At 40.6% G+C, this 18440-nt stretch overlaps 1 protein-coding gene and 1 pseudogene across 2 annotated transcripts; both read left to right on the top strand.

Moving 5' to 3' along the window:
• The first annotated feature begins 424 nt into the window (after positions 1-424).
• Positions 425-2509, top strand: LOC146922974 (uncharacterized). The gene is made up of 2 exons (XM_085711642.1): positions 425-1835; positions 2109-2509. Exons 1-2 carry the CDS (start codon positions 425-427, stop codon positions 2507-2509), a joined length of 1812 nt encoding a protein of 603 aa, XP_085567768.1.
• Positions 2116-7065, top strand: LOC146922973 (uncharacterized; annotated as a pseudogene). The gene is made up of 3 exons (XR_015011160.1): positions 2116-5817; positions 6068-6915; positions 7016-7065. The product of XR_015011160.1 is annotated as an uncharacterized LOC146922973 (transcript).
• The last annotated feature ends 11375 nt before the right edge of the window (positions 7066-18440 follow it).

Raw genomic sequence — 18440 nt, 5'->3', positions numbered from 1 at the left:
TTCAAGTGACTGTCGAAAGTTGAGGACCTTTAGTTACCTTTAACCCCTCTTGGCCTTTTAGGACGTGGTGCGGTGGCTAATCATGAGTAATCTTGGTTTAGTTGACACGCGATACCACACTCAGACGATACTTTCTTACGAACATTATTGGAACGGAAGTATTTCCGTAACCTGATAGTGTTCGGAAGTGGTTGATAACTCTGGGAACTTGGTAGAACCCGTGATACAGGTACATTTGAAAACCATAGTCCTCACCAAATGGCGTTATTACCCTTGACTCCATCATTATGGGCCTAACCTCACTGTGTTTTCACCGTTTGTGTAGCATATTCATGCATACATGCATTCATTCATAAAACCTTCTTTTTCATCATCAAAATATCGAAGGACTTATATGAACTTTTTTCTTTTCTAAACATCATAGATGGAAATTCCTACAAGAAACACTAGGAAGTATACTTTCCAGAAGCCAGATGTGGCTAAATTAAGGGAGCTAGGGAGGAAGGTAGCTAGCCAGGATGATTTTCGCGAACTTCATGGGAAACTGCTGGATATCCTCAAGGTAGATGTTACAAAAGGCGTCTTGGAGACTTTGGTTCAATTTTATGACCGTCATTGTCACTGTTTTACTTTCCCAGACTATCAGCTTGTCCCTACACTAGAAGAGTACTCTCATTTGATAGGTATACCCGTGCTTAACAAAGTACCTTTCAGCGGCCTTGAACCCAATCCCAAAGCCACAACCATTGCTAAAGCCCTCCATCTTGAAGCCTCCATCGTAAGAGATAATCTTATTGTCCAAACCAAAGGGGGTCCCTCAGGTTTCCCCACCGATTTCCTCTACGATCAGGCTTCCATTTTTGAACAGTCTGGCGCCAACCATGCCTTTTACTCTGTCTTAGCCTTACTTATCTATGGTCTTGTGCTTTTCCCGAACATTCCTAATTTTGTTGACATCCGTGCCATCCAAGTTTTCCTTACCAAAAACCCCGTCCCTACTCTTCTAGCAAACACCTACCATTCCATCCATGATCGAACTCTTGCAACTCGTGGAGCTATCCTTTGTTGTGCACCTTTACTCTACAAATGGTTCGTCTCTCATCTACCTCAACCCCGCTCTTTCATAGCCAACCTTGAAGGTACTCCCTGGTCTAAAAAAATCATGGTCTTAACAACAGCTGATATAGTTTGGTACCATCCAACCTGGGATGATGGGACAGTCATTATCAGATGTGGTGACTATCCCAATGTACCTCTCATTGGTCTGGAGGGAGGAATTAGCTACAATCCCATCCTTGCCCGACATCAATTGGGATACCCGATGAAGACACAACCAAGTAACCTGGCTTTAACCAATGAGTTCTACTGCAATGACGGTAATCACCTGGGTAAAAGGGAGGAATTTGTGCAAGCTTGGCGGAGTATTCACAGGCTTAACAGGAACCAATTGGGAAAAAGGGACAGTTTTCTGCATGGATCTTACACTCAGTGGGTCATCAGTAAAGCTATCCAGAATCAGATGCCTTACAGATTACCGAGGCTTGTATCCGCAACAGTTCCATCTTCATCATTACCTTTACCCTCTAAGACTCTGGGAGAGCACCAAGAACAATTGGCTGATAAAGACCGAGAAATTGCCACTTGGAAAAGGAAATATGACGAGGCTATGCTCATGATAGAAGATAAAAATGAAGAAATAAGGAAGCAGGAAAGTGTGATTCTCAAATTAGGGCAACAGATGATCGAGAGAAATGATCTACTCCAGGAGAAGGACAAGCTGCTTAAAAAGCATATCACTAAGAAGCAGCGCATGGATTCCATGGATTTGTTTGACGGTCCACACCCGGATTTCGAGGAGTAGTCCACTACGAAAGCTCAAGATATTCCCAGTTGTTTCACCACTTTATGTTATTTTCTAGCTTTTTTGTGATGTACTTTGGAGTCTATCCCTTGGCTCAGTTTTGTTAAAAGGGAATTATTTTGTAGTACTTTAATTATTCAATAAATTTTCAATTATGATGTTTACAAATTTGCTTTTATAAGTCCTTCGGTAAATAAAAAATGTGTCTATTTTTGCATAACATCATGCATCATTTTGCATTCCATAGTTTCAAATCCAGAGTCTCACACAAGTTTTCTTTTCCAGAAAAAGGTCAGCCCGTTTCATAAGGTGGCCCCACGTATCATCTACAAGCCCACCCGCACTATCTACACTCGAGCAAACGTTAAGAAGAAGATGGATTATCTCGAACAAGAAAATCGAGTGCTCCGCGAAGAGATGTCAACCATGCAGACTAAGATGGATGAGATGGCTGAAATGATGAAGACAATGGCAGAAGCACAGGTTCGAGCTCAAGCACAAGCTGAAGCACAAGCTCAAGCACTCGTTCAAGCACAAGCTCAAGCACAAGCTCAAGCTCAAGCACTGGCTCAGGCTCAAGCACAAGCTCAAGCACAATCTCAAGCACAAGCACCACCGCCTCCTCCTCCAGTCAGAACTCAGGCCTAAACATCCGCCTCTGCAGCTGCCTCTGCCACCCCTGGATGGACAATATGTGCGGACACTCCGGTACACTCTGCTCCGCAACGTTCTGCGCCTCGGTTCTCGCCTTTCACTGCCGGCGAAATACTCCGTCCCATTGTGTGTGAAGCTTCAAGTTCTATGCCAGAAGGCCGTTCTTGGGGTGTGCCAGTTTGCCTCAGTGAAGTATTCCGCCCTATCATGACCGAAGTTCCGATGCCTACTCGTCAAAATGCAACTCATGTTCCTCCACCTCTGGTGGGAGCTCCTCCAGCCGCTATGACCTATTCGGCTCCGGTGATGCATACCATTCCACAAGAAGAAGAGCCCATCTACCATTCAGGGGATATGGAAGCCTATGATAGAATGAATGACTTGCAGCAAAAATATGATGAAATTCAGCGAGATGTGAAAGCCCTCCACAAGAAGAAAGTATTTGGGAAGACTGCTTATGATCTCTGTTTGGTGCCAAATGTTCAAATACCCCACAAGTTCAAGGTACCAGACTTCGAGAAGTATAAGGGAAAATCCTGTCCTGAGGAACATCTAACAATGTATGTGAGAAGAATGTCTGCCTATTCCAAGGATGATTCAGTTCTTATCTATTTCTTCCATGAAAGTTTGGCTAGTCCTGCCTCAAAATGGTACATGAATCTAGATAAAACAAATATCCAAACTTTTCAAGATCTGTGTGATGCTTTTGTGGAGCAATACAGTTATAATGTGGATATGGCCCCAGATCGAAGTGATCTACAAGCTATGACTCAGGGAGACAAAGAAACGTTCAAAGAGTATGCCCAGCGGTGGAGGGATGCCGCTGCCCAAGTCAGCCCGCGCATAGAAGAGAAGGAGATGACCAAGCTCTTCTTAAAAACTCTCAATCAGTTTTATTATGTGAATATGGTCGGAGGTACTCCCAAGGACTTTGCTGAAATGGTTGCTACGGGTGTACGGCTGGAAGAAGGAGTCCGAGAAGGACGTTTAGTAAAAGAAGGGACATCTGCAAGTGGAACCAAGAAGTCTGGGAATCACCTCCCGAAAAAGAAAGAACAAGAGGTCGGTATGGTGACCCATGGGAGACCTCAACAAAATTACTCAGCCTATCAACACGTTGCTGCCATCACACCTGCTGCCAATACCATCCAACCACCAAATGGCCAACCTCAATTCCCACTATATCCACAACAACCTCAATTCCCACAATATCCACAACAATCACAATACCCTCAACAATATCCTCCACAACAATATCATCATCCACAACAATATCCTCCACAACAATACCCTCAACAATATCCCCAACAACGTCCATATCAACAACAACCCTATCAACCACAACATTCTCAACCACGAAAAATGCAAATTGACCCGATCCCCGTCACCTATGCAGAATTACTCCCAGGGTTACTCAAAAAGAATTTGGTCCAGACCAGAGCACCTTCGCCAGTGCCAGAAAAATTGCCAGCATGGTATAGACTTGACCAGACTTGTGATTTTCATCAGGGAGGCCGAGGTCATAATATCGAAAATTGCTATAACTTTAAGTATGCAGTTCAGAAGCTAATCAATGACAAGAAGATAACCTTCACAGACTCAGCACCGAATGTTCAAACCAATCCGTTGCCAAACCATGGTACCACAACTGTCAACATGATCGAAGATTGCCAGAAGACTCATCTCATCCTGAACGTCCAACACATCCGGACACCTTTGGTCCCTATACATACCAAGATGTGTCAAGCGTCTCTCTTTTAACATGATCATGCCGCCTGTGAAGTGTGTCTTCTAGATCCTCAAGGTTGTCAGAAAGTAAAAGATGATATTCAAGGACTTTTAGACCAAGGAGAACTTGTTGTTGAAAGAAAGTGTGATGATGTATGTGTTGTAACTTCAGAGGAGCCTTTGGAGATATTCTACGACAGTCGAAAGTCAGTTGCTGCTCCTCTAGTGATCTGTTTGCCTGGTCCGATGCCTTATGCTTCTGAGAAAGCCATTCCTTATAAGTACAATGCCACTATGATAGAGGACGGTCGTGAAGTTCCAATACCACCTTTGCCGTCTGTAGGGAATGTCGCTGAAGTCAGTAGAGTGCTAAGAAATGGGCGTATTGTTCCTGTGGTGCTCCCAAAGAAAGCTAGTGCTCCGGTAATCGAGGAGACCCAAGCTAAAAATCCCAGTGCAGTCAAAGATATCGGTCAGTCTAGTGGGACCAATGCAAATTCTGAGATTGATGAGGTTCTCAAGCTAATCAAGAAGAGTGAGTACAAGGTGGTTGATCAACTGATGCAGACTCCATCAAAGATATCCATAATGTCGCTACTGCTGAATTCTGATGCTCACAAGGAGGCTTTAATGAAGGTCCTGGAACAAGCTTTTGTGGACTACGATGTGACTGTTGGTCAATTCGGAGGAATAGTGGGGAACATCACTGCATGCAACAACCTGAGTTTCAGTGATGAAGAGCTTCCGAAAGAAGGAAGGAACCATAATCTGGCTTTGCACATATCTGTGAATTGTAAGACCGACACTTTGTCAAATGTGCTGATAGACACCGGTTCGTCTCTAAATGTGATGGCCAAAACAACTTATGACCAGCTCTCTTACAAGGGTACACCTTTAAGACGAAGTGAGGTAATGGTAAAAGCTTTTGATGGTTCGAGGAAGGATGTCCATGGGGAGGTGGATCTGCCTATTACAGTTGGGCCGCAGATCTTCCAGATTACATTTCAAGTGATAGACATCCGGGCATCATACAGTTGCTTGCTAGGTCGCCCTTGGATTCATAAAGCTGGGGCAGTAACCTCTACATTGCACCAGAAGCTGAAGTTTGTGCATAATGGGAAGCTGATAACTGTGAATGGGGAGGAAGCCCTGTTAGTAAGCCATTTGTCGTCTTTCTCTTTTATCAAGGCCGACAGTGTTGAGGGGACGTCATTCCAGGGACTTGCCGTGGAAAAAGAGAATACCAAGAAGAGTGAAGCATCTATTTCCTCTCTAAAAGATGCTCAGAGCATAGTGCAAGCTGGAGGATCTGCAAGCTGGGGGAAGTTGATAGAATTGCCAGAGAACAAGCGTCGAGAAGGTCTGGGTTTCTCTCCGACAACTGATTTGCCTTGGAATGTCGTCGTGCCAGCAAGAGATACTTTCCACAGTGCGGGCTTTATTAATGCCCTGTCAGAAGCCAATGATATCATTGAAGACAATCCTGAGGGGATACCACGAAGCTTCGTGACTCATGGAGGGTCTAGCCGCAATTGGGTCGCTGTAGATGTTCCTTTTGTCGCTCACTTGTCCAAGTAATGCATTTGTTTTTTATGCTTTTTCAAAAAAAATCCTTTCGCCCCGCCCCAAGCGAAAGTGAATTTATCTAGGGCCATTTGCTTCAAGGAATTATCATCAATTAAATAAAACTGTCGTTTTGTTCCCGACTTTCGTTTTATTTTTCTGCTTTTTTTGAAAAATGGTAATACAAAAAACCAAAAAAATATATTCACCTTCGAAAAATCTGCATTACTTATTTTCTAAAATCATCAACCATATGTGCAGATTAAACATCAATGAACCCTTTGAACAACATAGCCCTATGATCTCTCCCAACTTTGAATCCCATGTGTTTGAGGCGGAAGAGGAAGAGAATGAAGAGATTCCCGATGAAATCTCTCGGTTACTTGAACGAGAAAGAAATGCCATTCAGCCTTATGGGGAAGTAATAGAGGTGATCAACTTGGGTACTGAAGAAGACAAGAAGGAGGTCAAGATTGGGGCATCACTTGAAGCAAGTGTCAAGAAGCGAGTAATAGAACTTCTCAGAGAATATGTTGATATATTTGCTTGGTCGTACAGAGATATGCCAGGCCTAGATACTGATATTGTGGTGCACCGTTTGCCGTTGAAGCCTGAATGTCCACCGGTCAAGCAGAAGTTGAGAAGAGCCCGTCCTGATATGGCCCTCAAGATTAAAGAAGAAGTACAGAAACAGATTGACGCAGGTTTCCTTGTCACATCAGAATACCCTCAGTGGCTTGCCAACATTGTGCCTGTTCCGAAGAAAGATGGTAAAGTCAGAATGTGTGTTGATTACCGTGATCTGAACAAAGCTAGTCCCAAAGATGATTTTCCACTGCCTCACATTGATGTACTGGTTGACAATACTGCCAAATCCAAAGTTTTCTCCTTCATGGATGGTTTCTCCGGTTACAATCAGATCAAGATGGCACCCGAAGATAGAGAGAAGACATCTTTCATTACACCTTGGGGCACTTTCTGTTACAGAGTAATGCCGTTTGGGTTAATAAATGCGGGTGCTACTTATCAAAGAGGAATGACTACTCTTTTCCACGACATGATGCACAAAGAGATTGAGGTTTATGTAGATGATATGATTGTCAAGTCGGGTACTGAAGATGAGCATGTCGAGTATTTGCTGAAGATGTTCCAACGACTGAGAAAGTATCAACTCCGTTTGAATCCTAACAAGTGCACCTTTGGCGTCAGATCCGGAAAGCTTTTGGGCTTCATTGTCAGCCAAAAAGGTATTGAAGTAGATCCCGACAAGGTCAGAGCTATCAGAGAGATGCCCGCTCCACAAACAGAAAAACAAGTAAGAGGGTTTCTCGGACGACTGAACTACATCTCCCGTTTTATTTCTCATATGACTGCAACATGTGGGCCGATATTCAAGCTACTCCGCAAAGAGCAAGGTATTGTGTGGACAGAAGAGTGCCAGAAAGCCTTTGACAGCATCAAAGAGTATTTACTAGAACCTCCAATCCTTATCCCTCCAGTTGAAGGGAGACCTCTGATCATGTACCTGACTGTGTTAGAAGATTCTATGGGTTGTGTACTCGGGCAACAAGATGAAACTGGAAGAAAGGAACACGCTATTTATTACTTGAGCAAGAAGTTTACTGATTGTGAGTCTCGATATTCCATGCTTGAAAAGACATGTTGTGCTCTAGCTTGGGCTGCCAAACGCCTTCGTCACTATATGATTAATCATACTACTTGGTTGATTTCTAAAATGGATCCGATCAAGTACATCTTCGAGAAGGCTGCAGTAACAGGAAGAATCGCCCGGTGGCAGATGTTGTTATCTGAATATGACATCGAGTACCGTACCCAGAAAGCAATCAAAGGGAGTATCATTGCAGATCATTTGGCTCACCAACCAGTTGAGGATTATCAGCCTATCAAGTTCGACTTTCCTGATGAAGAGATTATGTATTTGAAGATGAAAGATTGTGACGAGCCGTTATTTGGAGAAGGTCCAGATCCTGAGTCAAGATGGGGTCTAATCTTCGACGGAGCTGTTAACGTTTATGGGAGCGGAATTGGGGCCATCATTATCACTCCTGAGGGTGCACATATCCCCTTCACTGCTAGGCTGACGTTCGACTGTACAAACAACATGGCAGAATACGAAGCATGTATTATGGGTCTTGAAGAAGCCATCGATCTGAGAATCAAGATCCTTGACATTTATGGTGACTCAGCCCTTGTAATCAATCAAATCACGGGAGAATGGGAGACTCGTCACCCCAGCCTGATTCCTTACAAAGACTATGCAAGACGATTACTGACCTTCTTCAACAAAGTCGAGCTACACCACATTCCTCGTGATGAGAACCAGATGGCAGACGCCCTAGCTACCTTGTCTTCAATGTACCAAGTAAACCGTTGGAATGAAGTGCCATTGATCCGCATCAGACGTCTTGAGAGACCTGCCCATGTATTCACGGCTGAAGAAGTTGTTGATGACAAGCCATGGTTCCATGATATCAAATGTTTCCTCCAGAGTCAAGAGTATCCGCTCGGAGCTTCCAACAAGGATAAGAAGACCCTCAGAAGATTATCTGGTAATTTCTTCCTAAACGGAGACATCTTGTATAAAAGAAATTTTGACATGGTGTTGCTCAGATGTGTGGACAAGAACGAAGCAGATTTATTGATGCATGAAATACACGAAGGCTCCTTCGGAACTCATTCAAGCGGGCATACAATGGCTAAGAAGTTATTGAGAGCGGGTTATTACTGGTTAACGATGGAAGCTGATTGTTACAAGCACGCCAGAAAATGTCATAAGTGTCAGATCTATGCCGATAAGATTCATGTGCCGCCAACTGCACTCAATGTTCTTTCGTCTCCCTGGCCTTTCTCTATGTGGGGCATTGACATGATTGGAAGGATTGAACCAAAAGCTTCAAACGGGCACCGCTTCATTCTAGTGGCTATTGACTATTTCACCAAGTGGGTTGAAGCTGCATCATATGCTAATGTGACTAAGCAAGTGGTGGTCAAGTTCATCAAAAATCATATTATCTGCCGCTACGGTGTCCCTAACCGGATCATTACAGACAATGGGACGAATCTGAACAATAAGATGATGAAAGAGTTATGTGACGATTTCAAGGTTGAGCATCATAATTCTTCACCTTACAGAACCCAGATGAATGGTGCTGTCGAAGCTGCAAATAAGAACATAAAAAAGATCGTCCAGAAGATGGTGGTGACTTATAAAGATTGGCATGAGATGCTTCCCTTTGCATTACACGGATATCGTACCTCCGTACGCACGTCAACAGGGGCAACTCCCTTCTCTTTGGTATATGGTATGGAGGCTGTACTCCCTGTAGAAGTTGAGATTCCTTCAATGAGAGTTCTAATGGAAGCTGGGTTGTCAGAGGCTGAGTGGATCCAAAGTAGGTATGATCAATTGAATCTGATCGAGGAAAAGCGTATGACTGCCCTATGTCATGGTCAGCTATATCAAAAGAGGATGAAGCAGGATTTTGACAAGAAAGTTCGTCCCCGTGAATTCAAAGAAGGTGATCTTGTGCTCAAAAAGATTTTTACTTTCCAACCAGACTCCAGGGGCAAGTGGGCGCCTAACTATGAAGGTCCATATGTTGTCAAAAGAGCCTTCTCCGGTGGTGCCATGACTCTTCAAACCATGGATGGTGAAGAACTTCCACGTACTGTAAACGCGGATGCAGTCAAGAAATACTTTGTCTAAAAATTATAAGAACAGCTCGGTAAGTCGAAAACCTGAAAGGGCGGCTTAGGCAAGAATGAGCGTCTCGGTGGACTGAAAACCCGAAAGAGCGGTCCAGGCAAAAGTTAGAGACATTAAACAGAAAATCATCCTGATAGGCTGAAAACCCGAAAGGGCGGTCTATGCAAAAGTTAAGGATAAAAAGAAAAGACAAAGTAACTGCATCCAGTCTAGGCACAATCCACTTGGGACATACCTGCTATCAAAGAATCTCCAATCTGAAGCATCAAAAGCAGCGGAATTCAAAGTTGTTTGAAATTTAGGGTTATGAAGTTCAAAGTACCTCTCCATTTTAAATTACCATTTTTCCAAATTTTGTAAATATCTATGGAGTCGCGCCTTTAGCGGGCCACCATTCAATCAATAAAATTTGAGCCTTTGTCCTTTTCTTGGAATTCTCATTTATTTCATTTTTCCAAAATTTCTTCTATTTCTTTGATGATAATATTTTGAAGCAAAATCCTTAAAACTTTTTCACATCTCTAAAAGGCATAAACGAATAAGTGCATTATAAAGCTCGAGAGTAAAAGAAGTGTGCATCGACACTCCCCTCAAGGGTGGTTAAATCCTACTAAAACGGGCATATGGCTAGACACTGTGAGAAGCCTTCAAAAAAAAAAAAAAAAAATCGAGCTCGCTAAGTCGAAAACCTGAAAAGGCGACTTAGGCAATAGAGAGCGTCCCGGTGGACTGAAAACCCGAAAGGGCGGTCCAGGCAAAAATTAGGGGCACAAAAAAGGAATATATTCCCGGTGGATTGAAAACCCGAAAGGGCGATCCAGGCAAAAGTTAGGGATTCAAAAAAAAATAATAATAAAAATAAAAGAAACGAACAAATCAAGAAAGGGCACGACGACTAAGGTGGGTCATTGGAAGAGCATTCTGTGTCGGTTTACAAATGGCGACTTCTCCCAGATTTTTGGTCAACAATGAGCTTTATCCCCAGGGGCATCAATTGCTACCTTGTGCCAGACTCCACCCCATCAACGGCTCGATTTTGTTCGCAATAATATCATCTCCAATGAAGTTTGCCGAGTGTATGTACTGTGATGTCAATCCGCTTCCCATCTTACCTGCCTTGTCTCGTTTCATCAAATTCATCTGTCACAATCCAGTCTATATACTCATTATATTCATTCATCCATTCATACGTTCACGCATTATTACTTTCATTCATACACAACATCATTCATGCATGGTCGTATTTATCACGACGTCACTAATCAATTTCAAATTTCAATTTCAAGTTCAAAAGTGTCATCCCCAGCGTTAGCTGTTCTAGTGATGTCGCTAATCAATTTCAATTCCAATTTCAATCAATTTCAATTTCAAATTTCAAGTTCAAAAGTGTCATCCCCAGCGTTAGCTGTTCTAGTGATGTCGCTAATCAATTTCAATTTCAATTTCAATTTCAATTTCAATTTCAATCAATTTCAATTTCAAATTTCAAATTTCAATAGTGTCATCCCCAGCGTTGGCTGTTCTAGTGATGCCACTAATCAATTTCCATTTCAATTTCAATTTCAATCAATTTCAATTTCAATTTCAATTTCAATGGTGTCATCCCCAGCGTTAGCTGTTCTAGTGATGTCACTAATCAATTTCCATTTCAATTTCAATTTCAATCAATTTCAATTTCAATTTCAATTTCAATGGTGTCATCCCCAGCGTGAGCTGTTCCAGTGATGTCACTAATCAATTTCAATATCAATTTCAATTCTAGCAGTGTCCTCCACAGCGTTAGCTATTCTAGAGATGTCGCTAAGAGTCTCGTCTTCATTAAGCTATCATACCAAACCAATACGGTAGTAGACAATCTTTCCCCAGTGAAACTACATTCCCCCTAGCGGAGTCGGATCCTTTTTTCTTCAACGAATTTGGGTATCCCGTTGTTATTTCTCGTCTCAGTCAAGTCAACTTTGTCGTCCTGCATTCATACAAGCATTTCACGAGCATTTATAGCATCTTAGGTCCAAAATTGGTGTACTTTGTATTTAAGTCTCTTCGCTCCGATCGAATCAAAGATTCCATCTTCAAATCTCCGGACGAAGAAACTTAAATAGGGGCATCTGTCATACCCCAATTTTTGACCTAAGATCCCGCTGACACATGTCACGTATCGATCTGATGTTTCAGTTAAAAAAATCCGGCAGAAAGGTATTTTAAAATACCTCATATTTGATTTCGAGTAGTCCCATTTTCTCTCTATCATTCTCATCTTGTTATTAGTCGTCATTTCCATCTTTTATCTTGTGTAAAATTAATTTGATTTTTATTCGTTTTTTATTAGTCATTTTTTAATTAGTCATTTTTAATTAGTCATCCATTTCTTCCCAATTAATTATTTCATTCTTTTAGATAAGTCCAAGGCCTGCATAATCCTTTTTATTTTATTTTTCATATGTTATTATTTCTTTTATTATTTTTTATTATTATTATTTGTTCATAAAAATCAAAATGGTCCAAGTTCATCAAACATGTCACGCGCCTAACACAACCCTGATGCATTTTACGTCCAAAAACGGTCCCAATTCACAACCAGCCTGTCCCACGCGCGTTTCACCCTCATCCTCATCCAGAAACGCACAACGCGTTCTAATACTTTCATCCCAATCCAGTAACAGAAGCCTCCTATTCTCCTCCCCAAGCTACTAACTTCTGGCCTCATTTTAAACAAACCCTAGCCTCAGCTTAACACTATAAATACAACACGCACACCAGCAGAGAGAAGGAGGAAGGAACCGGGAAAGGAGGACAGAGGCAGCAAACAAAACCATTTGGAATCAGAGACGCAGATACAACCAGCGCATCATCACAGTCACGCATAACGACCGTAGACGAACCAGACGAACAAACAACCGCCATCGCACATCTCGATCTCGACGTTCACAAGCCAGGGTCGAAACCAGTCTCAAAGGAACCAAACAAAGACGGATCTGAAAAGAATTTCTAAAAGGTAGTACTTCTGTTCCCTCTTTAGATTTAGGCTGTCTGTCTGTTTTTGTTTGTTTTAAGGTAAGAATTAGGATTAGGGAGTAGAGTAGAAGAGAAGCACGAAAAAATTCAAAAAAAAACAGAGTATACAGCGGCGGCGCCGCCACCTGCGACGGTCGGCCGCCGCGTCGCCGCCTGCGACCACCCCCTACCGCCGCGAGACCCACCAGCTTCTGGGCTGTTCATTGTTGTTCTTGAAAAGCAATATAGAAGAAGGAAACTTGAGAGAGAAAGGAGACGAGAGAGAGAGAATTGACACAGAGAGAGAGAAAAAAAGCTTGTAAAAATGGAGAGTGAAGGCTGTTAAGCCTATTTATAAGCTGGAGTATTCCTATGCGTGAGGGTGCATGTCTTACCATGCATCCACGCACCCCCTGTCCTTTGATTCTTTGATCTTGTGGTCTAGGTTACTCCCCTGCATGATTGGACCAAAGCTGTCTGATTTTAATCAGACGGCTAAGGTTTAACCTGATGACCCAAAACCATTTTAAAACCGACCCGCCACTTGACCCATGGCCCGTTTCGGTTCTGTCCTCCCTTTTAAGCCCAATTCATTTTTACCATTTTGCACACCCTAACTGCTTCACGCACCCCCCAGTATTCCATTTCTATACCGTTTTCATGCATATTTAGTTACATCTTGCATTTTCAATTATTTCTGTTGCATCTTATTTTAGTTAGTTCTCTTGTATCATTCCGCATCGTCCCTTTTTTTTTCCTCATGTTACTTATTGTTATAGCAAGATTTTAGAATATGTAACTAGGCTTCATGTAATTTGTTCATTTATTTTCGTTTCTTGCACATAATTTAGAATGTAAATATAGGATTAATGTAATTTATTTACTTTCTCGCAGACCATAGAATGTATTAATAGGTTTTTTGTAATAGCTTAGGTTGTGTGTGCGTGTGTGTGTGTATGCCTTACTTTTATGCTCGGTAGTTTAGGTAAAGGACTCTTGTGATGGTCCAACGCCACCATAGAGTTCTCACGCTTTTACTTATTTATGCTCCGTTAGTTTAATTTCATCCTAGTCATTTAAAAAACCACAAAAAACATGCAAATAGTCCAAAAATCACAAAAATATTTTCTTAAATAAACCTCGATCTTAAATCGAGTGACGTCTTTTTATTTTTCTTTTCTTAATCAAATATCAATCAATCTAATTTATTTTCGAGTCCATTTTCTTTAATATTAAAAAACACAAACATAATCATTTTTGCCATTTGGCTGTTCCATTTTAATTTTTTTTTTCTTTCACACTAATAAAAAATACACAACCAATCAAACGTCAGTTTTTTTAACCACGAACTACGTGATTTTGATCCCTCACGGGTACGTAGGCAGAGGACTTTGTTCTTCCAAATCAATAAAATGTAGATAAACTAGGTCTCATTTCTTTTATCTTTTCAAACTCCATTTTTCTTCAAAACAAGCAAGTTATAGCACATTAATTAAATAAAATCAAGAGGTTCCCGTAGAGTACTACGGACATAAAGGGTGCTAACACCTTCCCTTTATGTAACTAACCCCCGAACCCTAAATCTTTTCAAAATGTGGGGTGTTTGAACTTTTTTCCCCTTTTCTTGAAAAATTAAATGTTCAGTCGTGAAATAATCAAGTGAGTCAAAAGCTAATCAAATAGCTTTGATCTCCGAAAAATGACGCGACAAGTGTTAATCAGAATCTAAATGCAGCGGAATAAAACAGAGAGAGAGAAGAAGAACGACACAAAGCAATTATACTGGTTCCTTCCACAATCCGGAAGTAGTCCAGTTCCCCTTGCACTTCCAAGGAGATTTCACTAAGAGTAATATCTGATTACAATTGCTCAAGCACACAAGCAAGAGACTTCCTTTGCTCAAGCACACAAGCAAGAGACTTCCTTTGCTGAAGAACACAATCAAGAGACTTCCTGCTCAAGCACAACTACAAGAGACTTCTAACTAAACAAAATTACACAGAAAATTGTTTAAGGTTGAACACTTGATATACAATCAGAGGTGCTCACAATACAAATCAGATACAGACTCAATGGACTTAAGAATTTCTAAGATATGACTTAGAGACACAGAATTTCTAAGTGAATGCAGAACAATTTCAGCAGAGGTTTGGCACTTGTAAAAATGTTGAGTCTGTTGTTCAGCATTACCAAATCTCTAGGTCTTCACTCCTTTATATAGAGGTGTGAAAGAGACGTTGTGAAATTGCCAGCACATCAAAGAGTCGTTGTTGAAGCTTGATCTTTCACCTTTGATCTTTTGCCTGATTTGGTTGTTGTCCTATGAAGAACCAATTTGAAATTCATTCCTTATCCAAAGGAACATCTATGCAGGCGAAGCCGTATTCTGGAGCTGTTTTCTTGTCTTGTAGCGTGGACACAAAACAGAGTAGTGGAGAACGTGGTTGTACAATTCGTACAAATGTCAACGCTTTCGTCCAAATTGCAAGCACATGCCTTCAAACACCTTTGAAATGACCGTTGCAAAATTCCACTAATCCTTTGTTGTGTTTTCGAATCCAATAGACAGCTTTTGCAGTGATGATTCTTCAATCCTTGAATCTTCGCAAATCCAGATGATCTTCAGCTTCTTGTGAAATGGCTTCTGATGAGGCAGCTTCTGCAGCTTCTGATGATGCAGCTTCTGATGATGCAACTTCTGATGATGCAGCTTCTGATGATATGGTTTCTGGACCTCTTGTCTTCAGGAGCACTATTCTTCAGGAGCACTATTCTTACTTCAGAAGCGACTTAACTTCAGAAGCGCTTTTTCTCTTCAGTAGCAAGTTGCCTTCAGGAGCGTCCAAGCTTCAAATTTTGTTGTTTCCTTTGCTCTTTATTTGCTCATTCAGAACCAATGATGATGTAACTTTTTAATTATGGTCCTGTACACTTGAACAAATATTAGCTAGTCCAATTTACAATTTTTAATACCTTGTTATCATCAAAACTCTTTAAGGTTCATTGTTAAACACATTTTGTTCCAACAAACTTAACTAGAATCGTACCATCCACATGACACTTTCTTCTTTGAAAAAAGGTGAAATTTCCAGCGAATTATTTAAGCTCCTACTCGGTGTTTAAGGCACTCAACACACCGTTATTTAATTTTGTTGCTCATAATGAGTGAGTGTGGAGGCCGGATAAGCGTGGAATTCACGGTGTCCGCTCAGCCCATAGGTTCTATCTAAAGGAAATAGTAGAAAATGCAGGGCTGGAAGTAGAGGGAGATTGGTTGTTGATTTGGAAACTAGCCATACCACCAAAGGTTAGAAACTTTGTTTGGCAAGTAGCTCAAAATTGCTTGCCAACTCGTGTGAGGCTGAATGAGAAGGGTGTTCAAATTGGAAAAAACTATCCATGGTGCAATGATGTCCCGGAAACAGCAACACACACTATGATTCGGTGTAACCAAAGTAGATTAACTTGGGTGAAGTTGAATCTGATTCATTACATAGACCAGGCCCAGTTGCACCATGATAATATTGGAGGTAGGATTTTCTACTGGTTGAATCTACTGTCAAATAAAGATAAATGTATTTTTGCTATGAATATTTGGAGCTTGTGTATGAGTAGAAATGTATCAATTTGAGACCATGGCATAAATTATTCATGGAGGAAACTGCATCTTGACAGAATGGTGGAATGCTCGTCAAATTAAGGAGTGGCCCTTGTCATGGCAATAAACTCATCATGATAGATTGAGTTGGCAACGACCACCCAATAGTTTTGTAAAGTGTAATGTTGATGCTTCTCGGAGTATCACAATAGAGTGGGTGTTGGAATGTGTCTAAGAGATGAACTTGGCATGTTTTCCGGAGCTAAAACTATATGGTTGCAATCGATTATGTCTGTTGATAACTTGATATAGGAGAAGCTTGGAATGGGTAAGAGAGTTGGAATTTAAGAAAGTTATTTTCTGCTTAGGTTCAAAAGTAGTGGTGGACTCATTCAATACACATGTTCGAGACTAATATGGTTGCTCATAATCTTGCAAAGGCGGCCATATATACAACAGTTCTCATCTTTTGACATACCCGACTGTATTGATCCTTTGATTTTTAATGAAATGAATTAGTACATTTTCGTCAAAAAGAAAAAGGTGGAATTAATCCAAACACAAGGAGCAACAAGATTAGATACGGCCTCTCAAAAAAAAAAAGATTAAATATGAGTTACACAATCTCTACATAAATTAGAGGATTATCACAACAAGTCGTTTCTCCTTTCAACGATGTTTTAAACCCTAATTAATGGTTATGCTAGTTTTAAACCAAAATTACAACAAGTTGATCTCTAGTCTTATCATTGGACGTTGTATCACTCCAAAAACCAACAATACACATATCAACCTGTTGTGACTGTCTCTGAATTCTATAGTTCGATTGGCTAGATATTAAATTGTTGCAACACTTCATTCATCATCCTTATATAGCTTTCCATAGGATTAATTAACGTTTTCCATAGTCTCTTCTAAGTTCTAACGATGCAGAGATGTGTCAACTGAGTCAAATGAGTTCGAAAAGACTTCATGAATAACATTATTTAGGAGACACAATAAACATATAAAACTTGATGATTCAATAGTGTTATTCAGTTCTTGTACATATTAAAGTCGGTCTCAAACCCGTTACTCTCCTTAACCTAAGATTCTTGTTTGAATCCTTATGCATGAAAGAGATGATTAGCACCTTTATTTCATAAAACTCGTTGACTTACACAATATATTTGTGGTTCTCACTTGGCTGTTGTTCTCAGGAAACTTTTCTTCATTTCTCAAAAAATTATGAAAAACTAAACAAGAAAGTAGACGTACAAAAATGCAAGTTTGAGGAATGAATGAAACTTAAACTTATAATAGGGTTACCGTTGAAATATGATATACATTTCTACATATTTCTAGAATACGTTAGAGAAAACTAGAATAACATAAAGTTGCTACATGTTTTTAGATTGTTCTATTAATGTCTACATTAAGTTAAAGCCTAGAAACATCTATAATAATCTTGTGTAGATAAGGTAAACAAAAGGCCTAAATTATTCTAGTTCTAGAAACATATACAAGAACCTATAAATAGACTTATATGGGTGCAATTGTCTTTAAGCCTTTGAGATGCAATGACAATAATATTGTAGGCTTCACCATACAATGAGCTAATTCCTAATATGTGTCTTCCAGTCCAATGCTACTAACCACTTTACCACTAGCTCCAAAACAATATATTTTTCCAACAGTGGTATCATAGCTGCGTTTGGTCATTAACTGGGCGTAACAAAAGACGACCTTGTGTCACCAACTATATATTCTACAACATGAATTCTACTATCCTGCTAAACTAGAAAATCTAATTTATGACTCAAAACAAAAGGAGTACATGTAGCCACAAGGCGCTACTCTGTTTGATTTCAAATTCAAAATCAAGAAGGCAATAGAGGAGTTTAGGTAGCCTAACACCCCGATCCTCTTAAGTTCAAGCCTGACTAATGTCACAAACCTATGGGGAATAAGACTCAAGTTAAATAGAGCACAAGTCCAGGCAATAAATAAAAGTGGAGACCTGCGACATCTGATGCTCAACTTGAGTACAAGGCTAGGAAGAAAAATGTAACTACTAGAACAAGAATGAGTCCCTATCAAGAATCTACTACATGAGTGACAAGGAGACTCACAAGTAACTATGAAGCAGGAATGCTCCTTGTCAGAAATCTTCAACAATGTCGATAAGAGATTCACATGCAACTAAGCAGGAAAAGTGGTCCTTGTTAGATGTCTTTAACAAGACCAACAAGGAAAACTACTAGCGAAACTAAGGAGCAATGGTGGATACAATCAATAAAATTACATAGGACTACTACTGATGTTATATAATATAA

The sequence above is a fragment of the Medicago sativa genome, chromosome 5, assembly GCF_051527215.1.
Source record: "Medicago sativa cultivar Bolivia chromosome 5, Bolivia_mono, whole genome shotgun sequence".
Taxonomy (NCBI): domain Eukaryota; kingdom Viridiplantae; phylum Streptophyta; class Magnoliopsida; order Fabales; family Fabaceae; genus Medicago; species Medicago sativa.
The sequence above is the reverse complement of the archived record's forward strand: the minus strand, read 5'-3'. Positions and strand labels throughout refer to the sequence as shown.